The 23,247-nt window shown below is 35.5% G+C and overlaps 4 protein-coding genes and 1 non-coding gene across 6 annotated transcripts; 3 read left to right on the top strand and 2 right to left on the bottom strand.

The window, feature by feature from the left end:
• Nucleotides 1-4,536: 4,536 nt before the first annotated feature.
• On the top strand, nucleotides 4,537-7,202 carry LOC147537056 (uncharacterized). Its single transcript, XM_086644138.1, has 3 exons — nucleotides 4,537-5,348; nucleotides 5,828-5,903; nucleotides 6,985-7,202. The coding sequence occupies exons 1-2, from the start codon at nucleotides 4,743-4,745 to the stop codon at nucleotides 5,900-5,902; spliced, it is 681 nt and encodes a 226-aa protein (XP_086500264.1). The 5' UTR covers nucleotides 4,537-4,742; the 3' UTR covers nucleotide 5,903; nucleotides 6,985-7,202.
• Nucleotides 7,203-11,677: 4,475 nt separating this feature from the next.
• On the bottom strand, nucleotides 11,678-11,761 carry TRNAL-CAA (transfer RNA leucine (anticodon CAA)). The gene has a single exon. It is a non-coding gene; the product is annotated as a tRNA-Leu (tRNA).
• An 879-nt stretch (nucleotides 11,762-12,640) lies between these two features.
• LOC147537058 (transcription repressor OFP14-like) lies at nucleotides 12,641-13,633 on the top strand. Its single transcript, XM_086644183.1, has one exon. The coding sequence runs from the start codon at nucleotides 12,800-12,802 to the stop codon at nucleotides 13,631-13,633; it is 834 nt and encodes a 277-aa protein (XP_086500309.1). The 5' UTR covers nucleotides 12,641-12,799.
• A 1,213-nt stretch (nucleotides 13,634-14,846) lies between these two features.
• LOC147537059 (heat shock 70 kDa protein 14-like) lies at nucleotides 14,847-19,786 on the top strand. Of its 2 annotated transcripts, none has more exons than XM_086644131.1 (10): nucleotides 14,847-14,975; nucleotides 15,308-16,527; nucleotides 16,775-17,002; nucleotides 17,098-17,193; nucleotides 17,289-17,477; nucleotides 17,831-18,025; nucleotides 18,111-18,257; nucleotides 18,354-18,503; nucleotides 18,594-18,724; nucleotides 19,177-19,786. In XM_086644131.1, the coding sequence occupies exons 2-10, from the start codon at nucleotides 15,358-15,360 to the stop codon at nucleotides 19,370-19,372; spliced, it is 2,502 nt and encodes an 833-aa protein (XP_086500257.1). In that variant the 5' UTR covers nucleotides 14,847-14,975; nucleotides 15,308-15,357; the 3' UTR covers nucleotides 19,373-19,786. The 2 variants fall into 2 exon arrangements, with proteins under 2 accessions (XP_086500257.1, XP_086500256.1); XM_086644130.1 differs by having other exon boundaries at nucleotides 14,847-14,909.
• A 526-nt stretch (nucleotides 19,787-20,312) lies between these two features.
• On the bottom strand, nucleotides 20,313-22,782 carry LOC147537060 (polyamine-modulated factor 1-binding protein). Its single transcript, XM_086644139.1, has 4 exons — nucleotides 22,595-22,782; nucleotides 21,771-21,822; nucleotides 21,152-21,308; nucleotides 20,313-20,516 (listed from the first exon to the last, which is right to left on the bottom strand). Exons 1-3 carry the CDS (start codon nucleotides 22,692-22,694, stop codon nucleotides 21,155-21,157), a joined length of 306 nt encoding a protein of 101 aa, XP_086500265.1. The 5' UTR covers nucleotides 22,695-22,782; the 3' UTR covers nucleotides 20,313-20,516; nucleotides 21,152-21,154.
• Between the last annotated feature and the right edge of the window lie 465 nt (nucleotides 22,783-23,247).

Consider the following 23,247-nt stretch of genomic DNA (forward strand, 5'->3'; position numbering starts at 1 on the left):
CTTCACACGTAGTTCTTTTACAAATTAGTCTTACCAAACATACCCTTGATATTTGGTGAACAAAATGAATTCTCCCTCTATATAATGTCTTCTCATCATCAAGGTCTTCTTGTAAAGAACTTACCATTTCCTTCTTCTTCTTTACTTAGCTAGCTAGGGTTTTCAATACAGAGATCACATAAGATGACCTCTCAAGTTACCATCAATGTTGTTTCTTCACCGAAAGCCGGCGATGATAACGGGGAACCTTCTGCTGCAACAACAAACTCACCAAAGGGTGGTCATTGTTTATGCTCTCCTACTACTCATCAAGGTTCATTTCGATGTCGATTTCATCGTTCTCAATCTTCATCTTGGAAGATGAAACGATCCCAATCCATGCCGGCTAATAGATCAGCAGCTTCCAGTACTTCTCCTAAGTCTGTTGAATCTACATAAACTGCTTTGAATATATATTTATATGGTTGTGTGTGTATTTCATGTACTTGGGAAGCTTTGAATTACATATAATTCTGTTTTTGATGCACCAAATTCTTTTTTTTTTTGTTTGAGGTATCATTGTTTTTTGCATACTACTACATAGAAAATAACATGGGATTCATCTTCCTCTTTTGAGATGTTTTAAAAAGTTTGGGCTAAAATCTGAAGTGGACGGCTGAATTTCACATAACTATAAACAAGGGGGCCAAATCCGGTGGTATGTGTCCGATTCCGACCTCTTAGGTTTTGATCTACTTTTCGGGTATTTTATAATTTTTTATCCAAGTTATCATGATGTTTTGATAGACATTTATCTCTATTGTTCTCTCTCCAAGCAGGGATAGTTTAGGATATGTTAAAATAATTAGTAAGAAAAAGATTTGGGAGGGAGTGATGGTAGAAAATTGCATAAAATTGGTCAAAAGAGTGACTAATAATCAGTCATCCCATGGCTCTTGATTGGTCCATAATTTTCACCACTTATCCATACACTTTCTTCCTGCGAATGGGGACATCTAGATCATAGAGAGAGTTTTAAATGGAACCAAAAGAAGAAGGGATGCTATTTTTATTGTAATAGATCACAAATGATGTGTCACTTTAAAACATCACATCATTTTTATATGGGTTATTTCTCAAATAGCCTCCTAGTTTATGACCAGTTTTTCGTGTAGTCTCCTAATTTATACTCAGATGACTCTCTTTTCGCCGTTAACATTAAACGTCCGTTAACTTCATATTTTTCTCCCAGCATTACCCCTCTTTTAATTCTCTGACATATTTAAATTTTTTTCTCTTTCTCTAAAAACTCTCACCCACAATTATTTCTCACTTTACTTTCTTTGTCTCACTAGTTTCTCTCTCATCAGTTTACCTGTATATCAAGTTTGTTCTCTTCTAGATTTCTCAAATCTTCTTTTCGTTTTCTCTCTCTCTCTCTCTAGATATCTTTTCTGCATAACCACGACCTTCATCTCCATCTTCGTAGACTGGTTTTGGGATCTTCTAATTATGTTTGAATTAATCTCGTCTTCAAAGATCTATGTCTGATTCATTATTGGTTTAAATTTGCTTGAATTGAAGTCATTATAGACAGGTTCACTATCAAAATTTTATAATGGCTATTGATGATCTTAAATCTTAACTTATTGATGTTGATTACTTGAACTTTGTTTAGATTTGTGTTCCAGTAGCTTTGTTGTTGGATTTTATTCTAGGTTCGATCACTTGAACTTTGTCTTGATTTTATTAATTTTTTTAATGTTGATGATTGTGATCATTTATCTGATGTTATTGATGATTTTTGGATTCAATTCCTTTTTTTATGATGAATTTCTGATGATGCTGATGAAATCTGATGATGATGACGAAATCTGATGATGGTGCTTATGATTTTGGGATTCTCTTTATCTGATGATGAATGTTGATGTTGATTTTGGGATTCCCTTTATTTGATGATGATTTTGATCCAATCCCTAATTTTTTTGTTGATGATGAATTTCTGATGATGATGATGAAATTTGATGATTTTGGGATTCTCTTTATCTGATGATGAATGTTGATGATGATTTTGGGATTCTCCTTACACTTCATTATCTCTCTACAAAACAAACTACTAAGGTGTTTTGATGAGAGAGAAAGAGAAAGTGTTTTGATGATGAACATTTGGGTTGATGAGAAAGAGAAAATTTTCATAGAGGGAAACAATTTGGAGAAGATATGAACCCACAAAGAGTTTTTAGAGAGAAAAAAAAATAAAAGATGGGCAGCTTAGGAAGAAAAAATCTGACTTTAACGGTCAATGGACATTAACTGCGGAAAGGGGGTCATTTGGGTATTTTCAATAAACTAGGGTACTACGAAGGGAGTTGGTCATAAACTAGGGGACCATTTTAAAAATAACTCTTTCTATATCTCATCTTAATGTTAGAATTTATATTCCATATGTAATTGTTACTTCACTAACTCTTACCCTATTTTTTTTTGTTGAAAGTCACCAACTCTTACTTTTTTTTTTTGATGAAGACACCAACTCTTACTTAGTGAGTCAATAAACACTTCCCATAAACAAATATGGTTTTTTTAAGTGCTTTTTAACGCGTTTTTTCTTTTGGAACTCATGACAATTAAAGAAAATATTGCGAAACTATGAAGAACCAATTTACATCTATCACAAAAAAAAAGACTTCTTTCTTAACTTCAACTTTTTATTTAAGCTCCGTCAGATTAAAATTTTGCACAAATTTACACATACTTTCTTGACGCGTGGTAACAAAACGTGGATCTAGAAAAGTGGGTCAACTCAACAATCACCAAACTCAACATGGAATAACTTGTTTTACTATGACTCACAATATAATAGACTATTTAGAACATGGAATAACTTGCGACAACATGCAGATACTATATCAAAAGTTTATTTGGGTGTTATATAGATTTTAGTTTCAATTACATTTGTTCTTTGTTTATCAGTTAAGAAATAAGAACATAAAACAAATATAGTGGAGCTACCCAACCCACAAATTTAGTGGGACTCATTTAGACCGAGATGACACTGACTTGAAGCAATTGTGTTGGCCTCTACAAAGTTATAACTTCCACCATTGAAATTATAAATCAATTTATGTTGATTAAGAGCGGCAGGAAGTTTAGTCTTCTATCTTGTAGGTCATGGATTCGTGGCACACTGACACTACAAAAGGAAAAAAGAACTATTAATATTTTAATTAGAAGATCTATACATTCAAAGTTTCGGTTAGTAAGTAAGAGTGTGGATTTTGTGGATATAGTAGAATGTTGGAATCGTAAGCCCTTTAACATATCATACTCTTAAACCTAAATGTACAACTGTCACTAATTAGTCGACATAAACTGTCCATGAAAATATTCCTAGATCGTCAAAATTAAAAGATAAACATCATGGCAGGGTACAAATTATAAGTGATTGCAAAAACGTAACCAAAACTATCGAAAAGTTTCCCACGAAGGACATATGTAATCGAAAGCGTCACAAAAAGTATGGCCAAAAGGTATACTATGGAGTTTCTTAGTTTGATTTCACAATGTTGTTCTCTTGCCAATAAGAGGGAAGATGGGGAAGTCAAATAAATGGAAGATCTTCAAAACTAGTAAGAACTAGGGTCAATTATTCTAATTGGACGTGTCGAAGAAATAAACTAAAACCAATACATGTTGAGGTTCTAACATAACTTACAAAACTATGATTATGTTAGTCAGACTCAATAGTCAACATCTTTTTCCAATTTTTACTTTTCATTTCGAAAGTAATCTCCTGTTTTTAATTTCTTTCTCTACTGAAATCAGTCGCCAACAATGACCAACCGCCTGGAGACTCTTCACGTAAGAATTATACATATACATGTAATATTTTTCTTTTTCTTCTTCCTTCTTATTTATCCTTCCACCACCACTTCCAACCGTCCGATCACTGTAATCATCAAGAAAAATTTCTCTTTCCCTCTCTCTCAAAGATTTACCAGAACGGGAGTGTGCTATGTGCATAAAGATTTTAACCTAATTTGTGACTTGAGACTCTTTTTTGTTGAACTGTGACTTGAGACTCACCTTCACTAAAAGACAAAAGAATCTAATTTTGAATTTGATATGAATCGTTCTTTCACCTAAGTGAGTCATCATATCACAAATTCAATCAAAATCTATTGTTTATTTACATTTCTTTTATCTTTGCTAAAGCTTCTAGTTGACACTTGAGATAGAGAGAGAGAGATGAAAAAGCGAGAAAAGTTGATGGTGGTAGTGGCGGGTAATGATGGTCGGGCGGTTGTGAAGGTGGTGGTTGAAAGAGAATATCACAAGATGAGACGAAGAAAAAGCTATACATGTATATATTAATATAATATTACGAAACTAATAATGGTCCGGTCGTTCTCGGCTACGACTACGAGTTTGGAGTTCATAGAGAAGAATAAAAGAAAAAATAAAATTACTTTTGAAATAATTGATTACGGAAAAGAAATGATTGATTGTTTAGTTTGACTAACGGAATCACACTTTTTGGATCTAAATCAAAACTCTAGACAAATAGTAGTTAAAATTTCCAATTGATCCCAAATTGGTGACCGGATTAGAATTAACCAATAAGAAAAAAATCGGTTAGTCCCTCTCGGTGTAGCAAATACTTTACTTAACCCGCTTGACCACTCATCGATCGTCGTGTTACAAAATCCCTGCACCGAGTCTACCACAACCACGATAATCGCCGCCGCGAACAACCACCAGAAATGGCGGCGATAGGTCAACCAGTAGCCTATTATTCACCCGTACCTTCCCAACCAAACCCTAATTCAAATCCCGACCACCACCCGTACTACCAGCACCACCACGAAGACCAATACTACATCCTCGTCCCTCTCCGCCCACGCCGTCGCTTCTCCAAATCAATCCTCCGTTGCTTCCTCTGCTTCTTCTCCCTCATAATTCTCTCTCTCATCATCTTCTTCCTCTGGCCTTCAAATCCTACCCTAAAAATCGTCTCTCTTCAACTTAATCATGCCCAAATCCACAGATCCCCTTCTATCTCTCTTGACATCTCAATGGATCTCACTGTCAAAGTCTTCAATAAAGATATTTACTCTCTTGATTATAAACCCATTATTGTTTCAATTGGATACAGGGGAAGACAATTAGGGTTTGTGAAAACAAAGAAAGGACATTTGAAACCATGGAGGTCTTCTTATGTTGATGCTACTCTTCAATTAGATGGAACTGAATTTCTTCATGATATCTTTTACTTGTTGGAAGATTTGGCTAAGGGTTCAATTCCTTTTGATACTGTTACTGAAATTAAGGGAAAACTTGGGCTTTTCTTCTTCAAAGTTCCAATTAAGGTAACTAATAATTAAACTCAATTTTTCAATTTTCTGTTTGATTTGGCATCCATATAAAGTTGTTGATCAAAAGATTAGAAACTAAAGGTTGTTCCTTCAAAGTGTCTGAATCTGACTCGTCTAACTCGTTTAGCTGTCTGATTCAAATGAACCCAAAATTAGCCTAAAAGCAGTCATTCAGTCTCAGATCATAAGATGAGTCGGACGTCACGAGTCAGAAAAAACAAACAAACACTCTAAAATCTGACTCGAGACAATTCAGACTTCAAGTAAGATTTCAGATCTGACTTAGAGAAAACCAAACGCTACCGAAAGAGCATGAATTTTAACTTTTAAATGAGCCTGGAAATGTTCCAGGTGATGGATTTTGTGACTTCCCCAGAAATTTCTACTTAATTTCTTTGGTTGTATTGAATGCAAAGTTTTTTAGTGTTATTCATTCACAAGGTGTTTGATTTATGTTTTTCGATCTTTACCAGGCACAAGTTTCATGCGAGGTGTTTGTGAATACCAATAACCAAACAGTTGTTCGTCAAAATTGCTACCCTAATTGATGTAAGATTACTCTTCTTTCTTCTTCTTCTTTGTAGTTTGTTCTTGATATGAATAAAGACTTTCAGTTCATCTAGGCCATAAGCCAATAAACATTTAAGAATACTTTTTATGCATACTGATTAAAGTGAGGCTGTAAAGATTTTCAAGGTGAAAAATGAGGCTATATAGCCTTACTCGCTTGAGGCATTCACTGCGAAAGACAATTATGAATGATATTGTTCTTAATATAAGATTGAATATGTCGAAAATGAACAAGACATTTACAGAAAAAATGAAGACTCTAAAGAGCAGAGAACAGCCATCTGTCCGAGGCTATAGCCTTACTTGATTGTGTTCAAGTCCGAGTTGCCAAGGCCAGGCCAGTTCAAGCCCGAGGCTAGTCTAACATGTTCAAAATCAAGTTGGGCAAGCCCAGGCTAGTCTAATATGTTCAAACCCGATTTGGCCTAGACCAGGCTAGTTCAACCTCAAGTTGGACAAGGCCAGGCTAGTTCAACCTCGAGTAGCCAAGGCCAGGCTAGTCCTACGTGTTAAATCCTAGTCGGCCAAGGACAAGGCCAGGTTAGTCCAATATGTTCAACCCCTAATCGGTCAAGGCCAGGCTAGTCCAGCATGTTCAACCCCAGTCGGCCAAGGACAGGCTAGTCCGACATGTTTAATCCCAAGTTGGCCAAGGCGAAGCTAGTTCCACATATTTCTTGTGAATGTTCTTAGTGAACCAGCAATTTGCAGTTGATTCAGTTACTTTTAATTGGAGTAAGAGACATGTAAGGATCGTATAGTCTCGTATAGGTAGGCTCTCCCTAATCTCTCCTTTGTTAGCTCTATATGTAGAGTTCACGATATCAATGAATCAAGTATTTCTTACTTATTAGCAATTCCATTAACTTATTCACTAGACCGGTAAACGAGTTGTGCTCCAATGACGGAACAATTCAGATATCACACACTAATTTCGATTTGGCAGAGAATATTGTTTGCCTGTGTTCTGTTGTTATATTTAGATGTCACTGTTGTTTTATATGGATCAAGAATGTGAGGTTCGCGTTTCTAATATACGAACTATTATTTGCATGCTCAGTGACTGTAATACGGATTCGAAAGGAATGCAAGGTGATTGTTGTCTGATTAGCAAGCAACCTCGGGGCAGAAGCAAATAAACTTCGATTCAACTATTTCCCATACTTTGTATGATATTGTAGGTTCGTAATGTTTGTATGGATTGTTCATATGAATTTAGAGATGTATATTTACGGTACAATGCAACTGAGCTAATGATATTATAGCAAGTTTGGTGTATGGGTTTGACGAGTGTGATTACAAGTTCTACGAAGAGATTGCATGATTATCATTTCAAGTTCTATGAAGAGATTGCATGATTATCATTCTTTAGTTTCTTGAAGAATGTTAAGTCCATAAAAGATGTTGACTTAATATGTGACATGCTGACTCTCTCAGGTAAAAGAACTATCCAGACCTGACTTTGAATTAGCAATTACGTCAAAATCTCTGAATCTGACAACTTTGTCTCAGAATGCTTATTTTCTATTGCCTTTAGAAATATCATTGAAATGAGTCAAATGACTAACTCAGAGGGACAAAGTCTGATTTAATTGAATCAAATTAAAATGAGTCAGATCCAGACACATTAAAACAGATGCTTCTCATCTTTTCCTTTCTCTTTTGTGGGATGTCTTTTTTTTTTTGAATTGTTCAGCGTGTCTCGAACCCTTGACCTGTAGGATGGAAGACTATAACTCTTACCACTCCAACCAAGGGTTGTTGACAAAATTTAGAACGAAATTATGGTCAATATTTCGAACCTACAACCTTCACTTCATATAAAGTTTAAGTACCGCTCCCCTTCACTTCATATAAAGTTTAAGTACCGCTCCCGCCATCTAAACTAATGGTCTTTTGTGGGATGTCACCTCCATCTTGAGTACTCTTTTCATTTTGGGTGTTTTAAATTTGTGACTCCAAAAGTAACATACTACTAGTATATAATTATACTCACTCCATATAGTTGATTCTTTTCTTCATTGTCCGGAATACAAGAAAAAGGAGAAAGCAATGTGGGTAAATTAAATCTGAGTCGTAGGATCTGACTCATTCAATACCTTAACCATAGTGAATGGAAATATAAAGTAGATTCCATTCCTTACAAGTTTCTTTTCACTTTTCAGTGGGCGGGTTGATAGCTTTTTTTAACCACTAACTGTGGCCTGTGGGTGTGGGAAACCTCTTTAGCCTAACCAAACATTCAAATATACTACTGTCATCACAGAGAAGCTAGAGAGAGAGAGAGAGAGAGAGAGAGAGAGAGAGAGAGAGAGAGAGACTCTTCATCTTTAAGTTGTAATTCTGAAAACAGAGGAGGAACAAATAACTTAAGCTATGATTCATTCTTAATAATAACATGAAGAAAGAACCCAAACATCTAACTTAAGATCATTACCAATATTATCTTGAACCAGAAGAAGAAGAAAGTTTGGGTAGTTTTCTAGCAGCAGAAGTAGAACCACCACCACCCCATTCATACTGACTCTGATGATATCTACACCTAAACGACCTTGGATGTTTTGTTGGTGAACACAAACACTGCTGCCTATTTATCACTGACCCACCACCACCACCTCCGGTACCATTACCATTACTATTTATGGCTGCAACCACCATCCTCACCTGCAACATAAAAACTCTTCTACCTTCTCTGTTTGATTCATAATCATTATATCTAATCGAAGGTATACCTGGGTGACACATCTTTCTCTCTCTCTCTAACTCTTAATTAATATTCTCTCTCTGTCTCTCTCTGTTTCTGTTTATAGTTGTTGTAAAGAAGCTTATTGAGAACCGAAAGAGAATGATCTAATGAGGATTTAAAGAAGAAAAGAAAGGAAGGGGAAGAAGGAAAGGAAGCTTTAGATTGATACCCAAAAAAGGGATTGCTTTGCTTTATAGCTTTGGTATTTGGATGAGAAGAACAAGGCCAATTTTAGAGAGAGATATATGTAAGAATTGAAGGAGGAGGCAAGTAGTCATCCAAATGAACACACATGTCAAACCAGTAGTCCAAGTTGCTGACGAAATTTCAATTACACGCCCTTTTTTCATTTGTTCCCTCCCCTTATTCATGAGTGTTATTCCTTTTTATTTCTTTTTTTCCTACCTTTTTAATTGAAAAATAAAATAATTAAAAAAAACGAGAGACAGTACCACCATTAATAAATATTGTAAAACAATCCTACCTACGTGGAAAACAAAGTGCAATGTGTCTTTTTACGCGAGTCGATTAAGTGTATGTGTTTAGATTTGAAATAATATAAGTTTGATTTTAACAAAAAATTCTGGATTTTCAAAGTTTCAATAAAAAGGTTTCCGAACTTAATGATCAATGATTTTAATGTCCTTTACTTTTAAAAGTTTCAAACTTTAAAGTTTCTGAACCTTTAAGATTTTGAATATTTATGTGCCAGAACACTTAAAAGTTATAAGATCTTTAGAGGCCCGGAAGTTAATAAATCTAGAGTTGGAAGTAGATTGATTTTGTAAAGGAGAAGATGATGTTGGGAAAAGGAAAAGGTGACAAAACTTTGGAACGTCTGCTGATGGTGCTCCTAGTCATTCCGTTAAACTTCTATGATTCTCTTATTTCCACTTTTTCTTACTTTGAGAAAACGACAGTTTTCATTGTTATCCGTTCCACATACCGACTGAAATTTTCACTTCCATATGAGAATCCAATTTAAAGGATATCATCAAAATTTATGTACAAGGAGAATTCTCAGAACATGTCCGGATCATAGCCTCCTATTGAGTAGAGGGTGGCCTAAAACAAATTAAATTAAAGCCATATGTTTTTTTTTTGTTAAAACGAACTAGGGGTGAAACTGGACTGGACACACAGTCCGCGACCAACTGTTCTTCTACTTCGATTGGTAAGGAGCACATCTTACACGTGACCGTCCAAAAAATCAAACAAAACGAAAAACTCGTTCACGTCCATTTTTCAACTCAGAGTAAGAGATGATGCTGGTTCTGGGAGATAGAAGAAAAGAAGATGAATATGACAGATAACAAAATATAAGTCAAAACAAAGAAGAAACAAATTAATTTGAAGGTATAAAAAAATATAACATAAATTTAGGGTGGTTCGAATTTCAGTGAGGGAAGATGGTGGTTCCGGCAAATAGAAGAAAAGAAGATAACAACAAATCAACAAAAAATAAGTGAAAAACAAAAAAGAACACATATCAAGTGAAGTTAGAGAATAATTAGAAATAAATTATTGTTATTAGGGTGATTAGAATTTCAGTGATCAGTCACGTTAGTTCCGAACGATAAAAGAGAAGAAGATTTCAACAGGAAAAAAACAGAAAAGGGTGCCTCTATAGGCGCCTCCCCTAATTGCTGTAGGGGCCTCCCTCTGTTGGCGCCTCCCATACGGAGGGTTTTAGCATCAATTTAGTGTGTGTAGTAATGAACAGAGACAAATCCAAGAAGCACTTCTAAGAATTATCATAGCATCAATTATTTCGATACCTGGTTCTAGGGTTTTAGCATTTGAAATATCACTAATTAATATTTGATCTCTTCAAATGATAGATCAATCACTTATTCTGATCTATTCAAACCACTAATCTCAAATTTGTTTGATCTTTCTTTCAAAAACAATAAGCATTTTAGATGGATCGCCCATTTCTGGAAGTAGAAAGAGAAAGAAAAGTATGAAAAAAGAAAATAAGAAGAGGTGCGGGAGGAGCCTTTTGGTACGATAGGGGAGGCGCCAACAGAGGGAGGCCCCTACAGCAATTAGGGGAGGCGCCTATAGAGGCACCCAACAGAAAATAAGTCACAAATAAAGAAAAGCACGTAATAAGATGAAGTTAGAAAATACAAAAAAATAGATTTTCCTAGAGAGAGGGGATTCGATCTAGTTTGGTGGGTATTTGAGTGTTTGTGTTTCTTTGAAATTTCAGATAAACGAGAGAAGAACGACGAAGATTTAGGTGTTTTTCCATTGAAGTTTTGAAGGTTTTACAGAACTGAAGATACACAAAAATAAATAGTTTTCGTGAAATTTGAAGAGTATGAGAAACCAGCCGTCCACTGCCCTTTGGTGTAGTGGTAGGACATCCTTCTTAACCCCACGAAGTCTTGGGTTCGAGCTTTGGTGGAAGCAGTTTATCACCAAGATTTATCCCTTGTTATTTAGGCACTAAGCACTAAATAAAATAGATATTGTTGGGCTTTAGACTCTTTGTTGTTTGGTTGTTGGATTTTAGGCTTTTTTAATATTGGTTTCGCTTAGGCGGTTATCGTGCTTATCACATCTTAATGATGTATCAACGCCTTGTAACGACTAACATAGATCGTAGTTGATTTCTCAAACAAAAAAGCATTCGTTTGGAATGAAATATAGGCTGATATATCTATAACATGATCAAATGGGATGGTATAAACTACCATTACTTCTAATAGATCTAATTAACGACTCTAACTTATTAGGATATCTGAATGGATACACAGACCCATAAAATGGGCATCTTAGTTAGACGGACAAACGGACTGGTATATTAGCTAGTTCAACGAACAGATTCATGGATGGAGGAACGGATGTAGACGGTAATAGGCCCTCTTATCCGTGTCCGTCTGCTGGATATTAAATTGGTAGACCCTGTCTAGCTTGAATACAGGATGCTTATAGATGCTTAACGTCCCAGAGTGAAATGATGTTCAAGTTGGTACTTGGGTGTCACAAAAATAAAGAATGTCAGAAGTGGGATTTGAACCCACGCCCTCTCACGAAGACCAGAACTTGAGTCTGGCGCCTTAGACCACTCGGCCATCCTGACAGTTTGCTCTTAATTTTCCAAATCTTTATTATTATACTTTTTATCTGTTTTTTTTTTCTCCTCATACCCTAGTAGTTACCATTGTTGTTTCCAGCTTTATTTTCCCAAAAGTTGTTTATTCCAAGTGCTTCCCAAAAATCCTATAGGTATATTGTATATATGGATTTGTTTATGGAAAGGCTCATTGATCCACCTAGATAACCTCGGCTATGACTATTTTGATCACACGTCACCTAAATCTTATTTTCAAGTTCTGAACATTATTCTAAGTTATTTAAGACTACAACTACCGTGATCCATGTCCACCACCGCTTGGTGATTAGCTTCTATATCCATCCCGTTTTGTAATCTGGAAGTCTCAAATTCGATTTCCATATAAATAAAAATTCGTGATTATTGAACTTGAGAATAAGATAGAGGTAAAAGTAAATATCCTGGCAATTAAGCCATATATGATGGCCTTGAGGATCTTCTTAAGTCGGAAACCATAACTTTTGTTACGAACATAAGATTACCTTTTATGCCCATCTTTAGACACATCACAGGAACAAAAGTTTGGTGTATTATAACATTTTAAGGGTTACTACCATCTCATAAAAGCCACCATTAAAAACATCTTTAAATCTTCAAATGCATTCAAACACTTTCATTCTTAAAACCACAAAATACTATCAAAACTTTTATCTGTCTCGTTTAATTTCAGAAACGTCTAAAAGTCTTGGAGTTACGTTAAAATAAACAATAGCAAAACTACCAACAAACTCGAAAACCTAATGAGCTTCTGTGAAATAAATCCTCAGGCTATATAACCACACCTATGTGTCATCGAGATACAAAAAAAAACAACTTAAAATAGAGTTTACTGCGATTTAGTCCTATTTTACCTGCTATTCGGGTCGGTCTTAGTAGCATTATTACAAGATTTAACTCTATTTATTACTTATAACTCCCACTATATTTAAAAACTACTATAAAAAATTCTTTCTCTCCTCTAGACATTCTTCACTCAAACCCATCAAATATCAAATACACACCAAAATGCCTAAAAAACTTCCTAAATCCATTCATATTTACCTCTCAAAGCTCAAAAAACCAAATCCAACCCTCTTGAATTCTTCTAAAGATTGGATTCGATCAGGATGCAAACACCCCAAAACGCTTTCTTTCGCACTCGAGAAACCCAATACTGAGACGTGTTCAGATGACGCTGCAACATTATCTGACATAGATCGTTTCTTATTTGAAAATTTCAATTCACTCTATTGTAACGAAGAAGATGAAAATCATGTCAACAACCAGAAAAGCAGAAAGAAAAACAAGAACAAAAATAAGTGTGAAAATAACACAGACAGATTTGTATCTGGTTCGCCCACCCTTGTAGACCCACAATCAAATAGGCGTACTCGTGTATCAAGTCGGTTCTCTGGTTCACCCGGTTCTTCGAGTTCATTAATAGAAGGAACACGATCTAGTATTGGTTCCACCTTTGATGAAATTGGTTCTACTTCTAATCCAACTCCTACTCAAACTCCTAGTGAATCTACAATTGATACAGAGGGAGAAACAAGACATGTTAATCTACCTGGGAATAGCATAGCGGTTCTAATGAATTCGCCGAATCCGAAAGAAGATTTTCGAATTTCCATGAAAGAATTTGTAGAAGCTAGAATGAATCAAAACCAAAGAGTCGATAGGGATTTTATGATGGAATTACTACTTTGTTACCTGAATTTGAACGAGAAAAAATCATATAAGCACATTCTATGTGCATTTTGGGATCTACGTGTTAGTTTAGGTGAAAATTCGAGTGAAACTTCAACAAAATCTTATAGAATTACGAGTAAAGAGCAAAGAGAAAGAACACCAAAATGAAAGTGGTAATCTGAGATTTTGGTAATCAAATTTCTTTAGTGAAGCACCATGAATGGTGGAGCTAGAATAGATGACACCATTAGTTTTATGAGATAATGAATGTTTTGTTTGTGTTTGTTGTTCAATGTTTGACATATTAAATGTTATGGTTGTTCACACAAAATATCTGATGTGTTTAAAAACCATCCCTCACAAAAACATGGAAACCCGTGGAAAACAAATAAAGCTAAGGAATAACAAAACAAAATAACCATCCCTCTAAAATAAATAACATACTAAAATAGAATAATAAGCGCGTTAAAACATAGACATGAACTTCATTCTTTGTTATTTGAGTCGATTCTTATGTAAGACAAAATAAAGACAACTTCTCTTCTGGAACGTTACAGAAGAAGAATCGAGCCTAAGCTGATTTAATCGTGAAATAAACATCATAACCTACAAAATTATCAAGAAGAGAAATTTCATCTCCAATAGTAAAGATCTTTTGCAACAAAAATAAAGATAGTGAAAATATTTTAGAGATGTGTTGATTCATGAAAGACACTATTCATACATCAAGTTTTACATTCTCTGTGTATATGTCAATGACCTTGCCTGGAGTTGTTACCAACTTAGGGTTTAGATTCGAGACACACATACAAATTATACATTTCCCAAGAAATAAAAAAATCTTTATTTCTATCATTACATTATACACAAATCCTTTCAATAAAAAAAAAAGGAAAAAAAGGTCCATTATCTTTTGGTGTAGCGGTTGGACACCCCTCTTAAGCCCATGAGGTTGTGAGATCAAATCTCGGCGGAAGCAGTTTGCCATCAAGATTTATCTCATTCAATTTAGGCAATATATATGTAAATAATATAATAAATTTGTCAGACTTTAAGCCTCTTTATTGTTGTCGGGCTTTAGGCCTCTTTCATGTTGTCGGGCTTTAAGCCTCTTTCATGACGTTTTAAATTAAGTATTTATCGTGCTCATCACATCTTCATGATGTATCAATGCCTTGTAACGACTAATGTACACATCAGTCGATTTCTCAAAAAAAAAAAAAAAAAAAAAAAAGGCAAGTCCACAAGTTTAAGAACTTGTTAAATGGAGTACAATATTGAGGATTCCCATAGGAGTTGCCGAAATATCAAGGCCCAACACAAGGGCAGATGTACTATACTAGGGATTACTTCTGACTCGTCTACTCCTCTCCTTCCATTCGATCTGAAAAATATTCGGTCTCTGCGCATAAAGCAAAAATCTCTCTTTGCTTCTATCGCAAAGGTACGAAAACCCTAATTTTTTCTTTCTTCATCGATTTCTTCTTATAGAACTATAAATCTAATAAAGGTAATCGATCTGTTTCCTCATTAATATTGTTAGATCTTAATGTTAGTTTAGTTCGTAGATCTTGTTCATTCTCAACGTTTTTCAGTACAAAATAGTTTATATCTTCGAAACCCTAGACCTTAGGTTCGTATATTTATGGTTTTTAGATCGATTCAGGTAGTTTATGTGTTAGAAACGATTTGATTTTGAGTCACTATAGTCAAACGAGTTTTTAATAGTTCAAAAACTTCAGATTCATGGATTATTGCTCTTTGCATTTAGTTTGTGAGATTTTATTGATACAATGAGTTAGGGAGGATTTTGATTTTCTGATTTAATCGTTTTGTTTGCAGAGATATATCGTTTTTCTGAGGAAATTTAGGGTTTTTTTTCTCAAGCAAAGATGAGTGTGGTTGGTTTAGATTTCGGTAATGAGAGTGGCATTGTTGCTGTTGCTCGACAAAGAGGGATTGATGTTGTCCTCAATGACGAATCGAAACGAGAAACCCCTGCAATTGTTTGCTTTGGTGATAAGCAAAGATTTATTGGAACAGCTGGTGCTGCTACAACTATGATGAACCCTAAGAACTCGATTTCTCAGATTAAGCGATTGATTGGCCGTCCTTTCTCTGATCCTGAATTGCAACGAGATCTAAAAGCATTGCCCTTTTCGGTCACCGAAGGTCCTGATGGGTTTCCTTTGATAATTGTTCGGTATTTGGGAGAAGCCAGATCTTTTACCCCAACCCAAGTTCTCGGGATGGTATTTTCAGATCTTAAAGGTATAGCAGAGAAAAATTTGAATGCAGCTGTTGTTGATTGTTGTATCGGAATACCCGTTTATTTCACCGATCTTCAAAGAAGAGCAGTTGTTGATGCTGCAACAATTGCGGGTTTGCATCCTCTTCGGCTCTTTCATGAAACAACTGCAACTGCTTTGGCTTATGGAATTTATAAGACTGATTTACCCGAGAATGACCAACTAAATGTTGCTTTCGTTGATATTGGTCATGCTAGTATGCAAGTTTGTATAGCCGGGTACAAAAAGGGCCAGCTTAAAGTCTTGGCTCATGCTTTTGATCGGTCACTCGGTGGGCGGGACTTTGACGAAGCTTTGTTCCAACACTTCGTCGTCAAGTTCAAGGAAGAGTACAAAATCGATGTTTTGCAAAATGCCAGAGCATGTATAAGGCTTCGAGCTGCTTGTGAGAAGTTGAAAAAGATGTTGAGTGCAAATCCCGAGGCACCTATGAATATTGAGTGTTTAATGGAGGAAAAAGACGTTAGGGGTTTCATTAAGAGAGATGAGTTTGAGCAGATAAGTATCCCGATTTTGGAACGAGTGAAGAAACCCTTAGAAAAGGCCCTCGCAGAAGCTGGACTTACTGTTGAAAATATTCATTCTGTTGAGGTTGTTGGTTCTGGCTCTCGTGTACCAGCTATCATTAGGATACTTACGGAGTTCTTCGGTAAGGAACCAAGGCGGACTATGAATGCCAGTGAGTGTGTTGCTCGAGGTGCTGCTCTTCAATGTGCAATTCTTAGTCCTACATTCAAAGTGCGGGAATTCCAGGTATTGAATTGTCACATCTCTATTTAGCAGAAGCTCAAATTTCCCAAGAGTCAATCATCTTACGCCAAAATTTTATTTCGAAGAGATTTTTTTTGTAGAATATGGAAACAAATAGTTACATGTTGATGAGTGTTTACGCACTTCTATTTGTTTTTTGCTTTTTTGTGATTATTTCTTCTTATATAGTTATATATATACATATCAAATGATGAACTTGTCTAATAATTAATACTTTTTTTGATTGAAGGTCAATGAGAGCTTCCCCTTTCCAATTGCTCTATCATGGAAGGGTTCATCCCCTGATTCTGAGACTGCAGGCTCAGATCATCAACAGAGTACCGTTGTCTTCCCCAAGGGAAATCCATTACCAAGTATCAAGGCCTTGACGTTCTTTAGATCAGGAACTTTCACTGTTGATATCAATTACGCTGATGTCAGTGAGTTGCAAGCACCAGCCAGAATCAGCACTTATACGGTAACATATTTGAAAAATGGTGCTTGTACTGTTGTACATTCGACAATTAAGAGAAATTTGTGTTTTAACAGTTTTCTCTTGTAACAATTTGATAGATCGGTCCTTTCCAATCGAAAACTGGTGAACGTGCAAAGCTTAAGATTAAAGTTCGTTTAAATCTCCACGGAATTGTCTCCATTGAATCAGCAACTGTAAGTGCACGAGATACTTGTTGACTTTACCTGTGGGAAACATGTTTCATTTGTTTATTTTTAACGAGAGAGTTTCCATTTTCTCGTTTACTCAGCTTTTGGAAGAACAAGAAGTAGATGTTCAAGTTGTGAAGGAAACTACCAAGATGGAAACTGATTCCGCTTCTCAAGACGGTGCTCCTGGGGAAACTGATGTAAATATGCAAGATGCTAAAGGTACATCTGACGCATCTGGTGCTGAAAATGGTGCTTCTGAAACCGTGGAGATGGAAACTGATGCTAAGGTAAAAAAAAGTTTCTTGTACAACACAAGTGTAAACTGCTCCTTGAATTTGCCTTTTTTTTTCTTTCGCAGTTACGTGTTTTCTCTTCCGTATAATATAGACCCTAGTTTGAACCAAAATAGATATTGTGGCCAACCTATTCCAATCGTTTTATCCAAGGGCCAGGATGCGTATGCATCCTTTCGGTATGTAGAAAGGATAAATAGAAAAGCATTAACAAGTAAACAAGAGCCACACAGAATACCAATCAGACCGGGCCAAATAGAATTGCTGATTTTGAATCCGGTGAGATTCTCTGAGGAACTGACCATGTTATTTTTGGTTTGACATAAACATCTTGGTTTTCCGTGAAGGTTGATGCTCCGAAAAAGAAGGTAAAGAAAACAAATATCCCAGTTGCTGAGCTAGTTTATGGTGGTATGGCGACACTCGATGTACAAAAAGCTGTAGAGAAGGAATTTGAAATGGCTTTACAAGACCGAGTTATGGAAGAAACAAAAGACAAGAAAAATGCCGTCGAGGCATATGTTTACGACATGAGGAACAAGGTGAAATTTTTATCTTTCTTAAAGCATTGTCTACAATATTTTCACTCTTGACCTTGACCTAACAATTTCCTTTCAAAATATGTAGCTTAACGACAAATACCATGAATTCGTAATGGAGTCAGAGAAGGAAGAACTAATTTCGAAACTTCAAATTGTGGAAGACTGGTTATATGAAGACGGTGAAGACGAAACTAAGGGCGTCTATGTTGCTAAACTTGAGGAGCTCAAAAAGGTAATGCATCTTCTTCCCTTTAATTTGTCTCTTTGGGTTGCTCATTTTCTTTCCGATACTTGTATCTGACAAGTTTCATGTGGGATAAAATTACAGCAAGGTGATCCTGTTGAATTGCGATACAAGGAGTATACTGAGAGGAGACCTTCCATTGAGCAACTTGCCTACTGCATCAAAAGTTACAAAGAGGCAGCCATGTCGAATGATCCCAAGTTTGATCATATTGACATAGCTGAGAAGGAGAAGGTATTTTAGTTAATGGGCTTGTCATCTTCAATTATCAATTTTGTTTTGCTAGTTTAGTGTCTAAAGTATTACTTGTCTTCTGTCTGGTAGGTTGTAAAAGAATGCGTGGAAGCAGAAGCATGGTTGAGAGAGAAAATGCAACAGCAGGAATCTCTGCCTAAGCATGCCAATCCAGTTTTGTTGACAGCTGATGTGAAAAGAAAAGCTGAGACGCTTGACAGGTATATATCGAGCTTTCTTAACATTAATGCTTCTTTCCTAGAAGTCTCTCTCATTCGGAGTTTGACTTAGAAGTCGATGTTGTATCTTTTCTACCACAAACTTTCATTTTGAAAATCCCAATGATTTAAATTTTGAAGTACAAATTGTCTCTTCAATGAAATTGAATTTGGCAAGATGGTGTTTGTTTTTTCAATGTCAAATCTGATGTCTGACTTGAGGTCTGAATTCACTCGTGTCAGATTTCAGAATGTTCGTATTTGTCTGAATTGTCTTAATGTCTCATTTGTGTTTTGGGTCAGACAATTCGGATTCTGATGTGTTAGATTCAGACAATGAGAAAAGAAACACCATAAGACTCTGAGTCGAATTCTAAATGATTATATAGCATTCCCCACGTATATAATAATGATGAGAGAAGAGAACACTGAAAGATAAAATATGGTTGAAACAGGTTTTGCAGGCCAGTGATGACGAAACCAAAGCCAGCCAAACCCCAGACTCCAGCAGAGACACCATCAACCCCACCCCAAGCTGCAGACACCCAACCTGAAGGTGCTCAGAACAACGCTGAATATGCAGATGGTGAACCAGAAGCAGCTGAGCCAATGGACAGTGACAAACCTGAAGCTGGTTCAGCTCCTGCATAATCAAACTTGAACAGTGTGTTTTCTTCTTAAAATTCACTATATTATTATGTCTTACTCCGAGCATTCTGCGCGTTGGTCTTATCAGATATCACGGAACCCTAATATCGTAACGGGGTTAAAGGGACTGAATTTGGTGTTAGTAATGATGTGTTTAAATGTGTAAACAAACCACCTTTAGCTAGGGTTTGGGTCTGCCAAATTTTCATATTTGTTTGCAGTATCTCTGGAATCCAATTTTAAGGAGGGGTTTGAGAGAGAGACAAAGACTAGTATTAGACTGTTTAATTACTTATCGTTCATTATTATTTGTCATTGACGCTGATTGCCTTCTTCATAGGGCAAGGGTTTTGGTGTGTTTATTGTCAAAAAGATTTCCATTTTTTCAGATGAAAAACATTTTAGTGTGCTTGTTTAGTGAAGAGTCACTCCGTTTTTACATAAATTTTCTTTTCTTATTTGTATCTTTATAGAGGACAAGCTATTGAGAAACAAACTATAATTTCTAACCATTTTAACCCAAAATGATAATAACCTTAAAGGTTTAAGATAGGGTTATATTTGGCTTTCGGAAATAGTATGCAATTGTTAAGCATCAAAAACCTAAGATGGTGGTTGGTACGCGGAAAATATTCAAAATGGTATTCTTTCTTCCTAATGTGATACTTACTAAATCCGAGACCAAAGTTGGGAGTGGCTTTGCTACCCTTCCTCTTTGAATCCTCTTAAAATAAATCCAGAGACAATCTGTCTGTACTAACCTCACTCTTAACTTGACTAAACAATATAGTATTGCAACAACCAGGAATCATATTTTACCGGTTGTTATTTGGTAACTTCTTTTTCATCCGTGTTCCAATCAATGTCTAAGAGTAACACATTTGATACATGAAGGAATAACCATCAAAGCAGAAAAGCTGGCATAGAGATGAAACATAATCGATTGGGAGAGAAAGAATAGCAACACTATTATTGATCTTCAATGTCTAATTATCATCCTCATCATTCAATTACGAAACAAAATAAGCTATCAAGGTTCAGATTGTTCCATTTATAGCATCAGAATGTTATGAATCGATTGATCAGACCTTGATGATGCAGCAGAGGAAAGATGGAAGCCTTCCAGTGACAAGTTCTGCAACAGTTCCTGAAAGTATGCCACGAACAAGATAATCTAAAGAAGTAAATTATTTAACAAGATACATTATAAGCATATAGTGTATCGCTAAACAAGATTCAGATTGTTCTATTCATTTGGTATCACAGTGTCGATATTCGGCACTAGTAAGTGGTTCCAGAAATGGTGAACGAAAATGGCTAACACTCGCATATCATTTTAACTTAGTCATTAGGTCACTTATATATTTACTTTTTGAGCAACCATAGTACCCAAAAGAAGATATTCACAGTGGTATTTTTATGGTCTTACCATCAACAATCTAACAGTTCTGTCATATACATGAATGCTAAAGCTTCAGAAAAGGTGGAACGAAACTCTTATGGCATATGGATCAAAAGTTGAAGAGTTTGTGTTTTTTGAGAGATAAAAACCACCTAACACTTATTTTTCTTGTGGAACGAAGAATATATATTTATTTACGTGTTATAGTATTTCTCTATTTGCTTAATTCAAGTGTCCAGTATTAGTATAACATTAAAAATTGATCGTAATACGTATAGCATAAACTTGAAGTTGACAAGAACAAGAATACGATTTATTGATATGTATTCTTTGAAACACATTGCATTGAGACCGGAAGATAAAAAGGTAATAGATCTTACAGCTTAGTTGATGTCTCTGTTGAGCATATCTAGAACGGTATACGCAGCTTTCTGGAAACGTTCCTTCTCTTCCTCTAAGATTTTCTTCTTCTCAGAGACAGATTCCTTGCATTTCTCAATATCTTCCATTATTCCAATGGAGCTTTGATCTATTTCACTGTTTTAAGTTTCTCATAAATGTGAGATATCTCTAATAAGTAGGATAATAACAAAGAACGTCAACTGATAATTCGATAAAGTAGCAGGAAACAAAGTAAGCACTGGCGAACTCCAATCAATGTTGACATAATTAATAAACTCGAAACACATTCTAGGATTATAAGTATTTGAAGTGCAAAAGAACAATCAACTGAAACCATCACTAGAAATAGGTTAAAAGAAAGATTTCTGATGTTATGGAACATTGAATGTTGATGATTACTTGCAGAATTTGACATGGGAGTTAGACCATTTTTTCTTTTTTCGAAAAGGATGATCAAGCTTCTTAAAAAACCTAATTGCTTCTTATATAAAGGCTAGTAAGTACAAAAACAACGACAAGAAGAGAAAGGGTAAAGAGATACTAATTCGATCGATGCGAATCGCAGGATTTTTGTTCTTAAACTGAAAATCTACTCACTTTGTCATCTTAAGCATATTCTCCATTGCTAATTGAACCTGTTGTGAGACATCTGCACACATCAGAGCATAAGAAAATGAAAATGTCAGGTTGAGTAATAGTAGATTGAGAATAGAATATATCAGAATCATCAATCAATCTATCATAGCCTACTATCACGAAATAATTCATAGACGAAGTTCCAATACAAAAACATTTCTAACTTTTAGTTTCTTTCACAAGATTTTTTGGCAGACATCAAACCACTGATCAGACTTATAGAATCATCATTCAATGAACTGATAACTAGTTTGGTAGTGTATCTTTTCTTTCCTCTAAATCAGATCACCTCGAGCCAGATTCAGAATGTTTGCTTTAGTCTGACTCCTCGAAATCACTGGTTTTGGCTCAATTGAGTCAGATTTGAAGACGTCAGATTAAGACAATTAGGAAAAACATTTGAAATTTCATCAACTAACGGAAGAACTACCATTTCTGGAAGAGGATCTCAAACATCTGAATATTTGAACAATCATCTGTCTCAAATCAACAGATCTGATGATATCAAGTGATATTCTAAGATAACTGGAAGCAGATTTTCACTTAAACATATTTCGGTGTATTAGATCGAATTTTACAAGCTTCAATCAATCTTGAAGAATTTATCTAGCGAAATTTCTCAAAAAGAACAAAACTACACAGTGATATCTCAAACAAGATCGATCTAACAAAATTCAACATGATAAATCGGATCTTAAACCAAATCACCAAATGAAACAGCATAGATCAGAAAGAAACTTCACGAAGAACAGAAATACAATTTTCTAGTGAGAAGGCGTTATTACCGTAGACGAGACTTGCGAGTTGAGAATCAGCTTCAGCATGTGGAATTTCTAGGGTTTCAGATGGAGAAGACACGGCGACTAGAGATTTCGAAGGTTCCATGGCGAATCGAGAAATAGATTGACAGAGAAATGGAGTGAGAACGAAGAGAGTTCCTTCTTTTCAACAAAAAAGAAAAAAAAAAGAGAGTTCCGATTTATATAGAAATCTTAATTTTGGAGGGAAAATAAGTGGTTAAGGATAAGTAGTTATAACACTAACCGCGCATTATAGCAATCCCTACATTTTTAGGTGGTGTTTGTTTGCATTTGTTTAATTCAGATCTGACTCGTGTCTACGATGGCTGACTCAAATTGATTTGAGAATGTTTGTTTTGATCTTACTCTTTGTGTTTAACTAGTTTATGGTTGGTTTGATCCCACTAGTCTCAATTGTTAATCCGAATTCCTTTTTTTTTTTATTTAAGTCAAACGCAAAATAGTCTAACTTAAGTGCTCGTTTTCTAATATAATCAGATGTGACTACTGCGTCACTGACTACACAAGTGAAACATAGACAGTGCAGATTCAGATAGTTTGTTATAGACAATGAGAAATTGATAGTCTTAGAGATTACTATAGTAGTTTTTGTTTGAAGTTAAATCTAAGTCTTACTT

This window comes from Eschscholzia californica, unplaced genomic scaffold, assembly GCF_041429995.1.
Source record: "Eschscholzia californica isolate CP2 unplaced genomic scaffold, dmEscCali1.0.p SCAF_5, whole genome shotgun sequence".
Taxonomy (NCBI): domain Eukaryota; kingdom Viridiplantae; phylum Streptophyta; class Magnoliopsida; order Ranunculales; family Papaveraceae; genus Eschscholzia; species Eschscholzia californica.